Raw genomic sequence first — 20486 nt, 5'->3', positions numbered from 1 at the left:
GGAACTCCTGGGAGGCTTTTTCTGAACTCATTTTTATTTTAGGAGGATTTTATAGACACAAAACACCTGGTGACTTCTAGAGATAGACTTGGGCAGGAGGAACCCCCAACCCAAGGCACTCACACCTTTTTTTTACCCAAATGAGGATTTCCAATTCCCAAAACTTGGCCAGATGGAGAAGGTGGAAGCTGTGAGGAAGAGGAAGATGCCCCAGGACAGCCAGGCAGGTGAGGAGGAAGTCACTGCCCCTTTCCTGCTCTCTTCTCCTCCATCTCCCAGCTCAGCATCACCCCTGACTGCAGGACAACCCTGCTGCTGACTCTGTCCTGGTAGGGATAGACTGGGGGGATCTCCTTCCCCTTCCCTCTGGCATGGAGGCAAATCCCAAATCCTCTCCTTGTCCTTCCTTCCCCAGACAACGATCTGAGGAGAAAGACCAGGGAGGACAAGTCCTTATGGCAGGACCTCATGAAAGAGGCCATTTTGAGCAGCTCCATGACTCTGGAATCCAACCAGGAGGAAAAGCCCCAGAGATGCTGCCCAAGGAGGGGCTGCAAACCCAGCCCAGGGTGCTCTGAAGAGAAAAGATCCGCCCTGTGCCAGGAAGTTGGCAAGAGCTTCAGCCCGATTTCGGAGCTGGAGATTCCTGAGACGCTTCATGAGACCGAGAAGCCCTACGAGTGTGGGGAATGTGGGAAGAGCTTCAGAAGGATCTCCCAGCTTATGGACCACCAGCGGATCCACACCGGGGAGAAACCCTATGAGTGTGGGGAATGTGGGAAGAGCTTCAGCCAGAGCTCCAGCCTGATCTGTCACAAGAGGATCCACACTGGGGAGAGACCCTATGAGTGTGGGGAATGTGGGAAGAGCTTCAGCCACAGCTCCCACCTGATATGTCACAAGAGGAGCCACACTGGGAAGAGGCCCTATGAGTGTTCCGAGTGTGGGAAGAGGTTTCACACCAGCTGCAATCTCCTCCTCCATGAGCGGATTCACACAGACGAGAGGCCCTTCCGCTGCCCTGACTGCAGGAAAGGCTTCAAGCGCAACTCCCACCTCATCACCCACCAGCGCATCCACACTGGGGAGAGACCCTATGAGTGTGGGGAATGTGGGAAGAGCTTCAGCCAGAGCTCCAGCCTGATCTGCCACAAGAGGATCCACACTGGGGAGAGACCCTATGAGTGTCCCGAGTGTGGGAAGAGGTTTCAGACCAGCTCCAATCTCCTCAAGCACCAGCGGATTCACACAGACAAGAGGCCCTTCCGCTGCCCCGACTGCAGGAAAGGCTTCAAGCGCAACTCCCACCTCATCACCCACCAGCGCATCCACACAGGGGAGAGGCCTTACAAGTGTCCTGAGTGTGGGAAGAGCTTCTCCAGGAGCTCTCACTTGACCCAACACCAAGAGAGGCACCAGTAAGGGAAGCCCTGCGAGTGCCCCGAATGGGGAAAAGCTTCATGCACTGCTCGATATTCATCCCCCATCTGAGGACCCTCATTGGGAAGAGCCCTGGTGACCCACACTCCCAGTGACCCAGTGTTGTGGTTTGACCCTGGCCAAATGCCAGGCACCTACGAAATCTGCTTTCTCTTCTATCCCCTGCTGCAGCTGTGCAGAGCAGAGGGGAAAAAGAAAACCCTAACACACACACACATACACACAGACACACACACACACAGGGGTTATGAGTTGTGATAATGAACCAGGCAGGATGCAATGAAGAGCAAAACAGGCTGAGAACTTAAAGTTGCAAAGTGATTTATTGGTAACCTAACCCTAAACAGAGTAAGCTCTTAATACACTACTCACCCCCCTCCTTCTTTCCCACCAATAGCACAGGGGGTTGTGGCGGGCAGGGTATGGGTTTTTTGGTTAGTCCATGACCAAAATATCTTCTGCTGTTCAGGGAGAGGAGTCCTTTACTTAGCCATGGGTCCCTCCCACTGGAGACAGTCCTCTGCAAACTTCTTTGCTGTGGGTCCAATCTCTCGAGCAGCAGCCACTGGAATCTGCTGCCCCATGAGTTCTTGTCCACAGGGTTCAGAGCTCCGAGCCCAGGCCAGGCTGTTTCCATCCCAAGGAACAAGGCCTTTCCCTGCACTGGGACTCCCACTGGATCACAGCTTCTTCCAGGCATCCACCTGCTCCTCTAGCGTGAGCACCTCCCCACGGGCTGTGGGTGGATCTCTGCACCCCTCGTGGACCCCATGGGCTGCAGGGGGACAACCTGCTTCACCATGGTCCTCACCACGGCCAGCAGAGGATTTTCAGCTCCGGTGCCTGGAGCACCTCCTCCCCCACCTTCTCCACTGACCTTGGTGTCTCCATGTTGTTTTCCCTCACATATTCTCACCTCCTCCTCATCCTCTGTCTAAAAAGAAGTGCTTGCTCACATTGTTTTGATTTCTTCTTAAATATGATATCCCAGAGGTGTAACCAACATCTCTAATTGGCCCAGACTTGGCCAGCAGCATGTCCATCATCTTCAGAGCCATCAGAGATTGGCTCTGCTGGACATGGTGAAAACTTCTAGAACATTCACCCAGGACACACAGGAGCCATTTTTGTGCCCCACCCCACCCAGTAGCAAAAACTGGGCTAAGCAAAACCAGCTCATGAGCACAGGGGTGAGTTTTCTCCCAACCCTTCAGCCACTTCTTCAGGCCTACCACAACAGCTTTTGAAGGGTTTAAGTTTCCCCTAGATGCTAAAGATAGCTTGCTGATGTTCTGGGCTGAGCAAAACTAACATACTCAGGTTGGGAAGGCACCTGGCTGGTGGCTTCCATGTCCTCCTGATTCCCTGTGGCCACCTGGACAAACGCAGGGGCAGGAACATCCATCGGGACTCAGATTGACTTCTGAAATTCATTGGGAAGAGCTGATTTATTAATGTTACACCCTAAAAATTGTTACCTGCTGTGTAATTGTTTCTTCTGGTGGCATCAAGAAATGATGGATGATCTTGGAGGTATTTTCCAACCTAAATGATTTCCTTCTTCACCTTGTAACAACAACCAAAGCTGAGGTAAAATAAAGAAATGAAACAAAGAGATCTAAAGCTGCACCATTTTACTGTGGATTTGGGGGTGAATGTGGGGTTCAGGGGAATATTCATGAGGATTTGGATGTTCTGGGGCTGCCCAGGCTGGGGGACAGGACAACAGTCTCATAGTTCCAGCAGAATGTGTCCACCTGAGCCCATCTGTTGTCCAGGAATTCCAGTTGTCTGTCCCAGTCCCTGGCCTGGGTCTCCCCATGTGGGATGTGCCCCCCAAAGTGCCCAAATCACTGCTGAAGTGCCCAAGCTGCTCCCAGCTGTGGATGTTCCTGTCCACCACGATCTCCTGGTCAGTGTCATGGGGGGTGGGAGGGGATTTAGGGAATCCTGGGGGAATTAGGAGGGGCTTTTGTAGCTTTTGGGGGCATTTGTGGTGCTGAGAGGGAGTATGGCAGGCTCTGTGAGAGAGGTTTGGGGTCCTGGCTGGGCTGTGTGACTTGGAGAGAATTTGGGTGGGTGTAGGGGGAGATGGGAATGGGGTTATGGTGGCTCTTGGGCCCATTGATATTGCAGGGAGTGGTTTGTGTGACACCTCCCATCCCAGTGTCACCCCCTTTTCCCTCCCCACAGGGCTCCTGACCCAGCTCCTGCTCCCCCAGGAGGGAATTTGGGGAGGGGGCAGAGGGGGTGCACAGCCCCTGCCGGGGGATGACCCTGAGCCAGCGCCCTTTGTTTAGCACCAACCTGGGCTTGGGGCTGCAGGAGGAAGAGGCCGATGGGAAGCAGATCCTGCAGGTGGGACAGTGCTTGGGGTCAGGGCAAGGTCCTGCCCTGCACACCTGGCTCAGGTGTGACACTGCCCCGGGAAGGGAGCGGGACATTCCCATCCCCACGGATCAGGGCTGTGAGCAGCACTTGGAGCACAGACATGGAAATACTGGGAGGAACTGGGAGCACACTGAGGGTGTGAATTATCCCCACCACCACCTTTCCAGGACAGCCCTGGATCTGAGAAATGCTCGTTAGGCCTCAGCCTTGGCCAACAGCCCCTGGGCTCAGCTCCTCTGCAGCTGATCACAAACACGGTCTGCTCCCAGGCACTGCTGCTGTCCAACCAGCTCCTGCTTTCTTTAGGAGCAGCCTTGGGAACTGTTTTCCTTCCCTCAGTGGCACAACATCCCTGTTCTCACAGTGTCGGAGAAAGCTGTGGATGCGAAGTGCAGCCAGGATGAAACATTGCTGTGACTAAAGCCCATCTCTTGGGGCCCTATCAAAGGGGCTCCAAAAGGAGCCCCTTGGAGCTCTCCTGGAGCAGTGAGCTCCCTCTGAGTGGGGCCTCTCCGAGCCGGGAACTCTCCCGTTTGCTGCACTCGGGGCATCCCCGAACAACGAGGGACCCTGGGCCGATCCCCCCACTCCTCCAGGCTCAACCCTTCGCCTGCTGGGGAGATGCAAAAGCATCCACAGTGAGCATTTCCCTGCCCTCCAGGGCAATTTCTGACAGCTCCCTGGCACTGCCTCTGTCTGTCTGTGTGCACACACGTGTGCCTCTGCTCTGGAAATGGGGGAGAAATGCTGCTCTGGGAGGCGTTGAAGTGCCTTGGATATCTGAGTGAGTTAGGCCTGTAAGTGAGGTTCAGTCATAAGGTATGAGCTAAGTGAAATGCTGCTAAGGGATGTTCTTTTGCTAAGTTGTTAAGTTTAAGGTATAAATTCAGGTTAAGGTAGAAGTTAAGTTCTGTTAAGTTTGAGGCCTGTTAAGCTTTTAGGCCATATTCCTTTTATCCTTGCCCTCACTGTCCTTTTGTCACACACACACACAGTGCCAATTCTCAGGTCATTTCTGGTTTGATTGACTGGATTTCCTTGCTTTTGTTGTTGCTTTTTCCCCTGGTGTGCCTGAACTCTGCAGTCAGGAGCAGAGTGACTCTTACCAAGGAACTTTTCTGTGCTGTTGCTTAATATTAAATCTGGTTTTTGCTGATCCCTTGCTGGGGATTTTTTAAGTGCTCTCAAGCCCTCGTTCGTAAGAGGGTGAAGGAGCCCTGGGCCAGGCTCTCGTCCTGGGGGACACAGGGACACTGCCTGGGTGGTCCCTGTCCCCCTGTCCCACCCCCCAGGGCCCTGTCCCCCCTGTCCCCGTGTCAGGCTCTGGGGGTCGATCTCGTGGAACATCCTCTGGGGGAGGCTGTGGCACTGGGGGGCAGGGGGGACCTGGGGGGACAGGGGACCCTGCTGTGCATGAGCAGTGTTGGACTTGTCTGGAGGGACTGTGAGGGGGGCTGGGGCAGAGTGACCTCCTCAGGGACCTCACACAGCTACCCTGTGATGTCACACAGCCACCCTGTGTTGTCATAGCCCACTCTGTGATGTCACAGGCAACTCTGTGATTTCACACAGCCTTCACTATGGTCACATAAAGCTGTCCTGTGATGTCACAGCCCATTCCATGATGTCACGTCACCACCCTGTCATGTCACACAGTCTACTGTCTGTCCTCACAGCCTGCTGTATGATGTCATTCAGCTACACCCTGATGTCACAGCCTGCTCTTTGATGAGTCACAACCAGTCAGTGATGCCACAGCCCTCTCTATGATGTCACAGATCACACCCTGCTCTAGGATATCACAGCCTGCTCTGTGGTGTCACAAGCCAGTCAGTAATGTCACACAGCCCACTCTGTGATGCCATACAGCCACTCAGTGATGTTACACAGCTCACTCTGTAACTGCACAGCCTGCTCTGATGTCATACAGCAACCCTGTGATATCAGAGCCTGCCCTGTGATGTCACACAGTCCCCTCTGTGATCCTTTAGCTGCTCCATGACCTCACACAACCAATTCTGGGATGTCATAGCCCAATCTGTGACCTCACACAACCCAGTCTGTGATGTCACACAGCTCCTTTCTGACATCACAGCTGCTCTGTGGCTCTCTGACACAGCCCCAGAGGTGCCCATGGCTATGACACAGCCCCCTCTGGGCCATGGCACAGCCCCTGCCAATGCTGAGCACCTGTGAGCTCTGGTGTGCCCTGCTCGTGTCCCTGAGATGGCCTGGCAGTGCCCCAGCCCTGCTGGGCTGTGCACAGGAGCTGCTCCTGGGCAGAGCTGTCTCTCTGCAGCGCTGCCGCTTGCCAGGAGCTCCTCTGTGCCAGGAGCCCAGCCCAGCTCAGCAGCAACAGCAACAGCACAGGGACTTGAATGACCCTCGTGGGGCTTTGGTGCTGTTTGCATCAGACTCAGTCCCTCAGGGTGTGTGCAAAAAACTTCTGAAGAAGAAAAACTTCAATTGAAACCCTGGAGTTCCTTGTTGTTTAAATGGTTTTCACTGAGAGACACGATTGAGAAAGTGTCCCCAGATTGCAGTTAGAACAGAACACTGCAGGCAGTGATGGCAGGTGGGGACAAGCAAGGCAAAGGTGTCTCTGATGCTGAATGGCATGCCTAGGTATGAGGTGCTCAATACCATTGACTCAGACCCAGGTCCTCATTTCACCTCAAAGGTTTTACACCAGATAATGGAAGCTTTGGGGGTAAAGTGGCATCTTCATACATCATGGCATCCCCAGAACTCAGAGAAAGTTGAGCAGATGAATCAAACACTTAAGAACACCATAACAAAATTAATGGAAGAGACACAAATGAATTGGTTAAAATGCATTCCGCTAGCCCTGTTAAGGATTAGAGCCAGACCACGGGCTGACTTGGGAGCTTCCCCCTATGAGGCTATGTTCAGGCTGCCTTATTTGATTGCCCCTTTTAGCACAGGTGCATATACTGAAGGAGAGAATATCACCAATAACTATATTCATGCAATTGCCATCACTCTGGAAGATCTAATGAAGTGAGGATATCTGACCGAAACTATGCCCATAGACTTTAAGATCCATAAAACTGAGCCAGGTGACTGGGTTTTAATCAAAGTCTGGAGGGATACACCGCTAACTGCTGAATAGGAAGGTCCTTTTCAGGTTCATGCAATGAACACCACGGTCCAAACCAAAGAGAGGGGTTGGAGTCACATCACCCGAGTGAAAGGCCAGTTCCAGCTCCCACTGAGTGGTCAGTCACTGGACAGACAGGAGGTCTGAAGCTGACCCTGTGGAAAAGACCTAAGGAATTGACCACCCTGTGACCACCACTGAGCTATATCAAGTTTCTATGCTTAAAAACTGCTTGTGAGATTCTATTATAAGATTTAACCACTACGAGTTGAGCCAATTGTTCCAAAGTTCCCAGTTTATCTGGTTAATTATAATAATTTCACTGTTCTGGTGTTTTTCTTAAGTGCCACCAAAAGTGAAAAGTGTAGAGCATTCCCCATGTATCTGGACAATTAGACCCTAAACAATTGTGAAGAACCTGGTTTCAGGAAAAGGAGAAGATGAGTCCTGAAGGAAGATACCACACCCAGGTAAAGAGAAAGCACGGAGGGGGCAAGACTGGGTCAGGCTCTGCCTTTGCCAGACGAACCATCCCCACCTTGGGAGGAGCCCCCATAGGTGTGAGGGCTGGGAGGGTATCCTGTGCCAGACCCCTGTGGCTAGCTTGGGTATTGAGTATCCACCTCCTGGGAAGCTGTGACAAGTGCTATTATCCCTTGTATGCAGGGCATGTTACAAAGTCACTTGTAAGGATACATACATATCTGAACACCGAGTGTATCAATCTTCCTGAATTACGAACTTGAGAAGAAGAAGGGAAAACATATTGGCTAACCGAAAACACAGGGAATTGCAAACAAAAATTGGGTGGAGAATGCCCTGTAAAAGAAGAATGGATTTGTTTCGAGCATGATCCAGAGGGAGGCTTGACAAAAAGTAGAAATGTGGAAGACTGAATCACATAGAAAGAGCTAAAAAAAGGAGTGTGGGATGTTGAAGAAGAAGGCATGATACCATATGGGAAAAATCTATTTCTGGACATGGTAGAGAGAATAAGCAAAGAATTTAGTGTGTCCAGTTGCTGGATTTGTGGAGGTACCAAGATGACCAAAATGTGGCCATGGGAGGGTATAAGTTTAAGGGCATGAGATGTGTTAAAGTGGATGAAAATGGAAAGAGATGTATTAGCTGCAAGAAGTCGATGGGGACAATGGAAATTATGAGCCAAAACCATTGGTGAAGAGTGTATATGGAGAAAAGGACCAAAGCATCACACAGAGGTTGGCCAATTATCGTGCAAATGTTACCTAGTTACAGATGGCAGCCATACCCGGTGGATACCGAAAGCCCCTAACCTGTACTGGTCTAGAGAAGGAGGAAAGATGGGGTGTGTGTACATAAATCACAAAGGATTATATGAATGTATTGCAAAATAAGTAAATCCATTCCTAGATGTCCCAGGAATTTCAAAATTTTGGGAAGAGATAAAAAGGGAAGATTACAACTTTTGGGAAGCTCCAAAAGGTTTATTCTGGTTACCTGGGGATACTGCTTCTGCTACCTTACCTCAAAATTGGTCAGGAAGTTGTGCATTAGGAGTGATTAGACCTTCTTTCTTTCTATTACCCTGGATTCAAGGACGAGAGTTGGGAGTCCTACTTTATGATTAACTAGAATGACAAAAAAGAGATTTAATAGGGGGAACTCAGAAGAGGGCAGATGACCAATTGACCCCAGAAAGAATCATCAGTACTTATGGGCCACTTGGGCCCAAGATGGTTCTTGGGGGTATAGAACCCCTATTTATATGTTGAACCGCATTATCAGATTACCAGCAGCCCTCAAAATCATAACAAATCAAACCACCCTGGCAATAGACCTTATAACAGCACAGCAAAAGCAAATGAGGATGGCGATAAATCAGAATAGACTAGCCCTAGGTTACCTCCTGGCAGAAGAGGGTGGAGTGTGTGGAAAATTTAACTCACCAGAATGTTGCATGGACATTGATGACCACAGGGAAATTATTAAGAATATCACTCATAACATCTGCAAACTAGCACATATGCCCATCCAAAAGTGGATTCCCTTTTTTAAAGCAAATTGGTCGGAAAATTTCTTTAATGGAGGGTGGATAAAAAGAATAGTGTTTATTGGTCTGTGTGCTTTAACAAGTATTATTTTTCTCCTGTGTGTAATCCCCTGCATGATATGGATGATAACAAGTATTACCCAAAACACCCTAGAAAAGATGACCCAAGAAAAATTGATGGTAATGAAAGAGAATTGGGAAGAGGGAATCAATGAAACTGCTAAAGAAATAGATGAAAAATACCAGAAACTGAGAAGTTTGTATGGGAACTAAGGGCTCATCATCGGGTGTGACTTTTCCTTGATGCAGGCAAAAGCCTGATCAAAGGATGAGAGGGGGGACTGCTATAAATGAGTTTCAGTTCACTGAAGTTAATTATGCCCATGAGTTAATAATATGTTAATGAGTTCATAAGGTTAATTATAAAGTTAAATTCATTATATTACTTATGTTGGAGTTAGTAGGCGGCAAGATGCTGTACTAAGTGTAACATTTAAACACACCCATTAAATGAATGTGCATGAAAGCACCCATATAAAGGAAGATGTTTCTAGAATATCCCAACAGAAGAGGATGATGTCATCAAGAACGTGGATTGGACCAGACGAGAACCAACCAGGAGAGACCTAGACCGTGATTGGACAGGAATGCACCAGAGAAACGAGCCAATCACGTTTGGACAAACGAGCCAATGAGACGAAGGATCCCAAATGGACCAATGGGGTGTAATAAGCGAGGGTATAAGAGTGACCCAGTGCTTTGCACCTGGTCCTCTGCCCTTTGGGATGTGCGAGGGAGAGCGCCCAGCATCGAGTGTGCTGTTTTCTCTGCCTTGGCACGAGAAATACTGAGCTTCCATTCTTTGGCTGTTAATTAGTAAATAGTTGTTCTTCACAAGCCGGGGAGTGAGTCATGTTGCTCACCACACCCTGGTTCCCCCCTTGTCACCAGTGCCAGGCAGTGTCCAGCATGGCACATTGTGGCATCCTGGAGCTTTCATCTGCACAATGTGTGTGGCCAAGCACGTGTCCCCTCAGGCTCCTTGTCTCAGGAGATTTTCAGCCAGGCTGCAAGAGCTGCATTTGCAAATGCATTTGAGTGCTGCAGCACCTCTGCAGGCACCTGACACAGCCAGTGGGATCCAATGTCCTGGCAGGAAAATCCCCGTGTGCCTCACAATGAGTTCCACAAAACAGCCTGGCAGCTGCTGGCCTGCAGAACAGAGAGTTCTGGAAAATCTCCTTGGCATGGCTGAGAGCTCTCCTCCCTGCAGAGATCCTACAGAATGATCTCTGCACCAGGGCAGCTCTCTAGGAGGAGAAGTGGATGCAAGAAAAGGAGCTTTTGCATCAGACCAAGGCCTTGTGGCACAAGTCACAAGCACTTGGTGTCCCTGCATCCCTCCCGCCCCAGGCAGCGCCTTTCTCCTCTGCCCCACACAGCACACACTGCAACGCCCCAGAGACCAAAAGGCTTCAGCCTTCAGCAGTTTCCCCCAAATCAATGACTACAGCACAATGAAAACAACAAGCTCTTCTGATTTGTCAATTCCATCATTTTATTTCAATAAAAGCATCTTATGGAATCTATTCTAACTGAGCAAGAGCTACAGCTCAACTGCCTGAGGAACATATTCCAGAGGAACATATTCCAGGCCAAATGCTAAATAATATTATCTATCATAAAAAAAGAGCTACCTAGCAGTTTTCTTTCCCAACTAATGTCTAGTTAAAACCTTTGGAACTCTTTACGTTGTTTAATTAATTAATTTAGTTAATTTAGTTATTAGGGTTTAATTTTAATGAAGTTAGTTAGTTAGTTTGTTATTAATTTTTATTAATAATTTTTTTTGTTTCTTAGTTAAACAGGAAAAGAGGGCATGAGAGGGCCTTTATCCAATTATCCCTAATTCTAGAAGAGAGCTTTACTAACATCTAGCCCTATTTTAACCTACAGAATTTAATTCTAATAAATTCTCTTACTTTGGCTCCTCAAGTTTTTGAGGTAGCAAGTACAATGGCACCTCAGTCTTGAGCCTCCTGGCCCTGCAGCAGATGGACATTGCCACCCAACTTGGTGGCATCTGCAACATGACTGAGGGTGACTTCAATGGTCTTGTCCAGGTCATTGGAAATGTCACTGCCAATGTCAGGGTTTGGTTGCTCAGACCAGAACCCTGACTTGCTTTGGCACTTGCTTTGGCATGTCTTGTTTCCTGGTCACCTCCATGTCACAAAGAAGGAGAAGCAGATTCTTTGGCTGGGGCCTTGCCAGAGTGGTGAAGGTGCCTTTGAACCAGATTTTTTGGGGAAGGGAACCTCTCCATCCCAAGCCTGCCAGTCGCATGCCAAGAGCTGTGAGGGATGCCCAAACAAACTGTGCCACTCTAGGAATTGCTGTCCCCAAGTGCCATCTGGAATGTCCCGTAGGAGGAACCCTGAGGCACTGTCTGTCATCCTCTATCCTCCAGGCTGGGTGGCTGCATTCTGGCCACAAGTCACTTGGGAGGGACACAGAGCCACTGTCCTCGTCAGCGTTCCCACTCAGGCTTCGCTCTTCCCACTCTAATGGGAGAGACCCTGAGCCACTCTCCGCCTCACTGCTCCAGCTCAGCTGTGTCTTCAGCCCATGACCAACATGGCAAGGAGCCTGAGCCACTCTCTTCCTCAGACCTGCTGCTCAGCTCTTCATCTTCAGGCCATGCCTCGCCTGGGAGGGACCCTGAGACTCTCTCCTCCTCAGTGCTCCAGCTCAGGTGTGTGATCTCTGCCCACACTGTGGACAGCCCTGGCAAAATGCACACAGACCTGAGCTCCTCAGAGCTGGATCCCTCTGTGGTTGGTGCCCCTGACAGGCATGGCTCTGCTTCTGCCCCTGTCCCCTGCCCACCGAGATCTTCCAGATGCCTGGGCAAGGGGCTTGGGGGCACTGGTGCATAACTGGGTATGGAGTTGAGGTCTTTTCCCCACTGTGAAGGGCTCTGCTGGGCAGAGCTGGGCCTTGGCCTGTGGCTGTTCATGGATGAAGGTTCCTGTGCTCTGCCCATCCCTGGTGTGGTCTCACAGGAGGCCTCTCTTCTCTACTTCTCCAGCTTGGATCTCATTTGTGCTCCCCTTGCCAGTCTTCCTCCAGGATAACACAGGTGTTTTCTTCAGTCTGATTCTGTCAGCACAGCCCCCGCTGCTGCCCCTGCCCCCTGCCCACCCAGAGCTTCCAGCTGGCCGGGCTCCAGGCTGGGTGGGCAGCAGGGGCTGTGCGGGGCAGCTGCCCGGCTCTCCGGCCCCAGTGCGGGGGCTGCTGCTGCCGTCCCTGTCCCCGTGCCCTGATGCGGGGGCCGCCGTGTCCCCGGCTGCTGGCCGCGTCGCCGGATCACAGCCGCCATCCCGCTCAGGATGGCACGGGAGCCGCGCCGCAGCAAGCGCAGCAGAGCCTGGCCGCGGCCCCTGGGGCTGTGCGGGGCTGCCCGGCTCTCTGCTGCTGCCGCCTGCGCCACAGAGGCAGCACAGGAGTCACGGTGCTCCTCAGCTTCCTGCGGGGCTGCCCGTGACTCGCAGTTGGACAGCTGCACGGAGCAGGAGAAGGATGAGGACCAGCTGGCCCTCTGCGGTGCAAACGGCCCCCCTGGCACAGCAGCTCCCTCCGTGCCCGCAAGCCCGCCCCGAGCCCCGAGGCAGCTGCCTGCTAGCCCATCCCTCACCTTCTGCCTTCTGACAAACATCAGCCACTTCTTCTTGGGCTGCACGTCGGTGCTCATCTCCTTGTCCGTGGACATCTTGGAGTCGCTCCGATGCTACCCTAGCCCGGGGAGATGCTGTCTCCAGACGGAGCTGCTCCCCTGGCAGTGAGCACCCCCAGCCATTTGGTGCCCTTTTATAGCCTCCCGCTCACGCCGTGTCCCCAGGTGTCACAATGGGCTCTGGGCACACGCAGCCACACGTCACAAAGGAGCCTGCAAGGCGCTGCTGTCCCCACGGGCCACTCCCCAGCAGCCCCAGGACAGCGGCGGGCTAGGGGGGCTCGGAACCAGCTGCAAAGCGGCTGGAACCGGCTGGGACAGCAGTGTGCAAAGAGGGCGGTGACAGAGCTGTCACACAGCCTCTCGCAGGGACACATCAGGGACTGCAAAAGCAATCAGTGCATGTGCCACAGCTTTAAAAAACTGGGTTTGCACATCATGCACAGCTGTAAAGTTGTAGAAGGCATCGCTGCAGGCTGAAATTTGTTTGTAAATAATTAGAAGGTAGAAATACTTCTGGAAAATGTTCCAAAAAATCCTTTTTCTGTCCAAAAAAGTCATTTTTTGGTGTCTATTAACTCTGATAATTGCAAACTCAGCAGAGAATTCCCTTCTAAAATCAGGATAGAGGCCCCACTGAAAAATGTAGAGGCTCTTGCACATGGAACATGTGCAAGCCCAAGTTTAGGGTCAAGAACTGTGGTGTACAAATACTGGGCTCATTGGGGAAAAGCTTTTCCTTCCACCATAGTTGAGAATTCCATCATTTGCACCTTTAGAATGCAGAATAAAACAGAGGAGAACTCCCACGGCTCAGGAGGCAAAGGAAAGAACTCCAGAGATGAGCTGTTGGAATACAATTTCAAAAAAGGCTGAAACATTCACACAGCTCCATTTGAAACTGGGAAATTGCAAGAGGAAGTGATGGTGAATACTCCCATTTTGGAGGGCTTGGATGGGCTCTTGGGAAGGACTTGTTCCCTGGGAAGGTGGGGAGGCCCTGGCACAGGGTGCCCAGAGAAGCTGTGGCTGCCCCTGGATCTCTGCAAGTGTCCAAGGCCAGGTTGGACACTGGGGCTTGGAGCAGCCTGGGATAGTGGAAGGTATCCCTGCCCATGGCAGGGGGTGGCATTGGATGGGCTTCAAGGTCTCTCCCAACCCAAACTATTCTGGGGTTCCACGATTCTCTGGTTCTGTAAACTACTGTGAAACATTTCATATCAGCATAGAGAAGTCAATTCCATCCTGCTTAGAGATCCAAATGATAACATTTGATGTATTTACATCTGTTAGAACTTTGTCATGACTCTGGAACAGGAGATTCCTCTAAAATGTAATAGTGGGATCTTAAAATCTTTCAATATAAGGATTTAATGTGTGCCATCTAAAAATGATGACTCTGAATGAGGCTGCATGTCACACCCTCCAGTATTAATTTAACAATTAATTCTTCAGGATATTTGAATGACAGTGAATTTACTGTCATTCACAAACTCTGACACTGAAATTTCTTGAAAGTCAAAATAGAAAACAAGTTGGATTTACCTCTCCAAAAGACAACATATATTTTATAATTTTCAAATTATAAACATGTAAAAGTAGAAGATGAACCCAGTGAAGCAAAATAAGAAGAACAGAGCTCTCTAAGGGATCCCTGAATGTTTCTTCACAGAAAATCACAGGAGCTCTCTTCAGCATTGAGTAAATGCTTAAGTAAATTGAGTACCCATTAAGCATTGAGTAAATAAACATCTGTGATTTCCAGGCTCATTGTCATGCAAGTTTTTTAAAGTTATCCATAAACTCTTTAAATATGTTTAGCATTTCTATCTCTTAGAAGCTGTTGGGAAACTTTTGTTACACTTCTGGAGGTGAATAAAACACACACTTGTTCTGAAATATTGCAAAGCAAAGCACAGACAATTGGTGTCTTGGTTCAACTCAGGCAGCACCTCACAGCCCCTCGGTCACTCCCCACCAGTGGGATCAGGAAGAGAGTTGGGAGGGTAAAAACTGGAGTGGGTTGAGATCAAGGCACTTCAACAGGGAAAGCAAAAGGCACCACATGAGCAAAGCAAAAGAAGGAATTCCTTCAGCCCTTCCCAGGGCTGGGCAGCTGTTCAGCACCTCCAGGAGAGCAGGGCTCCATCCCACAGAACAGTGACTTGGGAAGACAAAAGCCATCCTTCCAAACGTCCCCCCTTCCTCCTTCTTCCCCCCACTGCATATCCTGAGCATGAAGTGACATGGTCTGGGATATCCCTGGCGTCACAATGATGCCTTAATAATTTTGGGGTTTTTCTCTCTTCATGTGTCTGTAACTTGGTGTAGTTCTGTGCTCTTACAGAATGCAGAAAACCTCTGTTCCCAACACATTTAACCAAAACAAAGCTCTTGGGACAGAGATTCAAGGACATATTCATTACCCTGGGGCCAGAAAATATCTAAACAACAGTGGAAAGGGGGGAGCAGGGCCTGGGGTGGTTAGTGTCATCACCTGAAGGTGTGATTAGAGAATTAGGGACCAATATGCTAATAAGTCAAAACTTATAAAAGATAAAGAGCTCGTGACCTGGTGTCCATTTTGGGTGTAGCCCCTGAGGGAGACTTTGCTTGGTCAAGTGTACCTTGAAGGCCTTGAAAAAATTTGTCTGCTTTTGTTGGGGGTTGAGAATTTCTTCCCATTCCTGTTACTAAGCAACAAATAGTCCGATGTTTAGAGCAATCAAGTCTTTTGTAAAAGACAAAAGCTAGGTTTTTGGGCAGGGCACGGTAAGGGAAGAGCCGGCCCTGGGAAGGCTCTCTCGTGGTTCGGACGCTGAGGGTAGAGGCTGCTGGCTCTTTGCTTTCCAGCTGCTACCAGAGGAAATCCAACTGTGCCCTGTTTCTCTTCTCTCCTGGCTGGGTGAGCTTTGATTCAACTTTTCTTCCCACTGGGAAGGGCGCGTTTCCCCGGGCTGCATTTTCCCGCAGCTGCCGCCGGGAGAGTCCCGCGGCCCCTGCTGCCTGCCCCTGCCCTCTGCCGCACGAGACCGCGGCGTCTGCTGTGACTGCAGAAATCTTTGCTACCTTGCTGCTAGCCGGGAGGGAGCCAGTGCCTGATCCTGCCTCCCTGCTTTCTGCTGCTCCGAGCTGCCTGGCTGCCTGCTCTTCAGCCTGTCCGCCATCATCCAGCTGCCTGAGGCTGACCTGACCCTGCGCCACAGCGCCACCTGCAGCCGCTCAGGAGTCATCGCACCTGCCCTGCCCGGCCGGGAGCTCAACAGCGCCCCTGCTGCTTGCAACCGTGATTACACCACACGGGAAAAGGCTTGGCAGCTCCCAAGTTACCTGTTATTGGTTTTCTGGTTCTAGTTCTGGTTGCTATTGTTATTGTTTGTTTATAGATACTAGTAAAGAACTGATATTCCTTTTTTCCCATACTTTTGCCTGACAGCCCTTGATTTACAAAATTAAATAATTCGGAGGGAGGGAAAAAAGAAAAATCACATTCTCTGTTCTAAGGGAGGTTTCAACCTCTTTTGGGAGACACCTGTCTTTCAAACCAAGACAGCTTTTTATACACCTAATTGCAGGGACAGGGAAAGGAGTGTGGGCAGTGCCTCCTCTGAGCCTCAGGGAACTTCCAGAGGAGGATCCAGGGCAGCCCCAAGGCCATCTGGCAGGCCTGGAACAAGGCAGGCAGCTCTGAGCAGCCTCCATGGCCCCAGCAGAGCTCGTGTGGGAGGGCTGAGTGCAGGGAGCACCATCAGCTGCCTGTGTGTCCCAGCAGGAGCAGCAGAGCCCAGCAGAGGCAGCCCATGGCCCCGGGCAGCACAGCCCCCGTGCTCTGCAGAGCAGCACCCCCAGCTCTGTGGGGCTGTGGGGAGCAGGGCAGGGGCTGCAGCAATGGCTGCTCAGGCCAGCACAGCTGTGATCCCCTGGGAAAGGCTCTGTGGGCAGCTGGGTTGTGCCAGGAGAAGAGCAGGAGCCCTTGTGTGTGTGCACAGGAGTCCTGGCAAGAGCTGGGGCAGCAGGAGCTGCCTGAGGAGCCCCAGGGCAAACTCTCTGCTGCTGTCCTGGGCAGTGGGGCTGTCCTGGGGCTGCAGGAGATGCCAGAGCTGAGGATCTCCTGAGCATTCCAGACACAGAGTCACTGTTCCTGACCTCCATTGCTTCCCATTCTTGCTGCAAGGCCAGATAGGACTGGGCTGCTCTGCTGGGCTGGGGCAGAGGTAGGGAGAGTCTGGACTGGGCAGTGCCAGGGAGAGGAAAACAATGGACCCTTGGTTATACAAGTCCAGGCAGTGTCAGAATGGTTCCATGGAGCCCCAGAGAGTCACAATGATCTCCCTTATTCCATGGGCCCCCAGAGTGTCACAATGTCCCCTCAATTCCACGAGGCCCTGAGGTGTCCAAATGGTCTCCATGGTTCCTGAAGGCCCTGCAGTGTCACAATGGCCCCTTGGTTCCATGATGCCCCACAGTGTCACAATGGCCCTTGTTTCTATGGGGCCCAGAAAGTCCCCAGAAAGGTCTCCTTGGATCTGCAGTATCACAGTGGACCCTTGATTGCACGAAGCCCTGAAATGTCACAAAGCTCTCCTTGGTTCCATGGTTCTCCACAGTGTCACAGTGTCCCTTGGCTGGTTAGGGCCCCATGATGTCACAATGGCCCCTTGGTTCATGAGGCCTTGCAATGTCACAATGGTCTCCTTATCTTCATGGGGTCCTGCAGTGTCACAATGGCACCTTGGCTCCTTTAAGCCCCACAGTGTCACCATGGTCCCCTGGGTTACATGAGGCCCTGCAGTGTCACAATGCCCCTTTGGTTCTATGGGGCCCTCAGTGTCTGTTTTCTGGTGGGCAGTGTCAGTACCAAAGACAGAGACACCAACTGAGGGAACAGTGTAATTTATTATAACACAAAACTGCAAAGAATTACAAAAGGATAAGCTCAGCAATGCACAATATCATTAGCAAAGAATTACAAAAGGATAAGATGGACAAAGCACCCAGTCATCTCTACCAAAGATTGCCTGAAGGGATTTAGAAACATCCAACACCAGTTACCCTCAGACTTTACCATCACCCAGCCCCACACATCAGCTGGGGAAGCTGTCACAGCCAAGGACTGCAGAGCCACTCTGGACACTGGGAATTCCTGCAGCTGTGTCCAGCCACAGGTGAGGCTTCCAACCTCGCTGGGAGAGAGCCCAGCTTGGAGAGTGCTGAACAAACAAACGGACAGCACTTCCAGTGCAGGAACATCTGGATTCATTCTCCTCTTGGATTCTCCCAAAGCCTGGCCAGGGCTCAAGGAGGAACCAAGGGAGTTGACTTTGACCATACACCCCCAAACCAGGCCAGATGTTGGATTTCATTGCCTTGTCCAGTTTCTAAATACAGAAAGGTAAATGCATGATTCACTAATGAGTGGATACATCTACCACAATGCTGAAAATCATGCATATTTCAGTAATGAGTGGATACAAAGATAACCTTTGGTTGGAAGGTTCATGGAGAGGTCACCTTTGGCTCAGGCCTGTTCAGGCCTCAGTCAGGCCTCTTGTTGAGGCCTTGGCACTGCAGGGATATGGTTTAGTGCTGGGCTGACAGTGCTGGGTGAATGATTGGGCTTGATGAGCTCAGAGGTCTTTTCCAACAGAAAACATTCTAGAATTCCAGGATTCTATCTGCTGCATTCAGCCTGGTACAAGTTAGCAGCATTACTTTTGTCAAAAAGTTCCCTCTTGGTCAGCTCTGGAGGCCTAAAGCTTCAGCTCTCTTATGTCCTGGTGCTAAGCTGCTCATGCTGAACGAGATGACTCAGAGAGAAGAATACAGTTCGTGCAGTTCCTTCTGGGACACTGAGAGGGGAGGGTGTGAAAACAGGAGCATTGCTTGGTGTCACCTCCTCTCTGCCCTTCAGGCCTTTCAGTGCTCTGAAACAGCCAAGAGCTTTCTTCAAGAGTGCAAGGAAGCAGCTGTTCCTTCTGCCAGGTCTGGCTCTCGCCAGTCTCTGCACTTGACTGCTTTTGTCCCTCTTGCTGTGCCCTCTGTTCCCCCTCTGCTCGCTGGCTGCTGCCCAGGACTGTGGAACTGGCCCAGATCAAGTGCTCGAGAGCCTCATTTCTCTGCCCTTGGAGCTGCCTGGGCACAGCAGCCTTTTCCATCTGCAAGCTCCATAGGGACAGGGAGTGCCCAGCTCCGTTCCTTGTACAACCTGCAGGAGCCCAGGGCCTGCCATCTCAAGTCCCTGCTGGCACTGAGGGCTCCCAGGTGCCTCAGGCTGCTGTGACACCACTGCAAACAGGAGGCAAGAGTGGCAGGGGCTGTGCTCAAAGTCAGCTCCATTTGCTGCTGCTGCTGCTGTGGGGTCATTTGTCCAGCCCTGCCCCAGACTCAGGGATCAGCTCCAGGCCCTGCTGCTGCTCCCTCGGGATCAGCCACAGTTTGGTTGTTGCTCTCAATGCCAGCAGAAGCAGTGGCTGAAGCAGCAGGTGCTGACAGTGCCCCAAGCCCCGGGGCCAGAGGGGTCCCTTGGCTGCAGGGCTGGGAGGGAGCTGCCCCTTGTTCTTACTGTGCCTCATGCAAAGCTGGGCCCCTCACAAGTGGGGCAGCACAGCAAACAGGGAGCCTGCCAGTCTCTTCCAGCCATGTCTGCTTAGAGTTTGGCCCTTGGAGCTTCAGGAGGACAAAGGCAGCTCTTCTGGTCCCTCTGGCTGTCCCCATGTTCAGCAGTGCTGCTCCATCAGTCTGTGCACAGCGACAAGGAAAAGCCTCAGCCCTGCAGGGGCCAGGAGCTGCTGGGCTCTGCCTGAGCAGCTCAGCCAGGAGTAAGGGAGCTGCTCTACATGGGAACCAGGAGCAAAGGACACTCATTTTTGTCTTTCAAGAAAATAAAAGGGAAAAGGGAAAAAAACCATAGATAAAATATGATAGATAAAGACAAAACCCAAGCGTGTATTGAAAATTCTTTGGATGAAGAGGTAACTGATGTTTTGAAAAAGACAAGTCAGTATTTACTTTCTAAATGTGCTGGTGGCATGGATCCATCTTACTGACCTCAGCAGCCTTTTAAAAAAGATTTCAAATATCACTCGATGAAATCTCACTGCCAGCCTGTCCTGGTTACAGTTTAGCACTTTGGTTACAGTTTAGCACTCTGTGGGTGTAACCAAAGTGGTCATTCTACTCCCCTTAGGTCATTTCTGATGAGCTGTTGATGACAGGTCGTTTGCAGGAGCTGCCCAGTGTACCCCGATCCCTCAGGCTACCAGCTGGGTGTTAAATGAGATAAGGAAGAAGAGGCAAACCCTGCGAGGCAAGACAGTTTTCTGTTTCTTCACACCAATGACTCAGCAGTGATAACTCCCTCCAGGGAAGCACCAGCACAGTCCCACCCAGCCTGAGGGGTCATCTCTGCTAATGGGCCATCGTGGACTCAATGGCACCAGCACAATGGGCAGCTGAGACAATTTAGACCATCAAAGACTCCCCAAATATCCCATGACTCACAGGATGACATCATTGCATTGTCAGACTCCCTGCCCAGGTGGAGGTACTGAGCATTCCCACCTGAACCTGAGCATATAAAATCTGGCTTTGGTGATGTGGACACAACTTCCACTCAACTGATCCAGAGGAGGTGCAGAACTTCCACAAGACCACCATTTCAACAGGGCTGTGACCACCGCTTGGTAGGATCTCGACCATCACCCTGACCAACACAGAACCAGGTTGTACTCAATCTTTGTGGGTTAAAAGCAGTTTTCTCTGTATCA

The 20486-nt window shown here is 51.0% G+C and overlaps 2 protein-coding genes across 2 annotated transcripts in view; one reads left to right on the top strand and one right to left on the bottom strand.

Moving 5' to 3' along the window:
• LOC146421112 (uncharacterized) overlaps positions 1-20486 on the top strand; it is a 382384-nt gene that overhangs the window by 267152 nt on the left and 94746 nt on the right. Inside the window, exon 6 of the mRNA XM_085047575.1 lies at positions 702-1418. Coding sequence (XP_084903701.1) covers positions 702-1418 — 717 coding nt within the window. The remainder of the gene's footprint in view (positions 1-701; positions 1419-20486) is intronic.
• Positions 1-20486, bottom strand: part of LOC146421116 (uncharacterized) — a 248287-nt gene that overhangs the window by 181955 nt on the left and 45846 nt on the right. The window lies entirely within an intron of this gene.

The sequence above is a fragment of the Lichenostomus cassidix genome, unplaced genomic scaffold (genome assembly GCF_008360975.1).
Source record: "Lichenostomus cassidix isolate B80296 unplaced genomic scaffold, HeHo_3.0 HiC_scaffold_43, whole genome shotgun sequence".
Classification (NCBI taxonomy): domain Eukaryota; kingdom Metazoa; phylum Chordata; class Aves; order Passeriformes; family Meliphagidae; genus Lichenostomus; species Lichenostomus cassidix.
The sequence above is the reverse complement of the archived record's forward strand: the minus strand, read 5'-3'. Positions and strand labels throughout refer to the sequence as shown.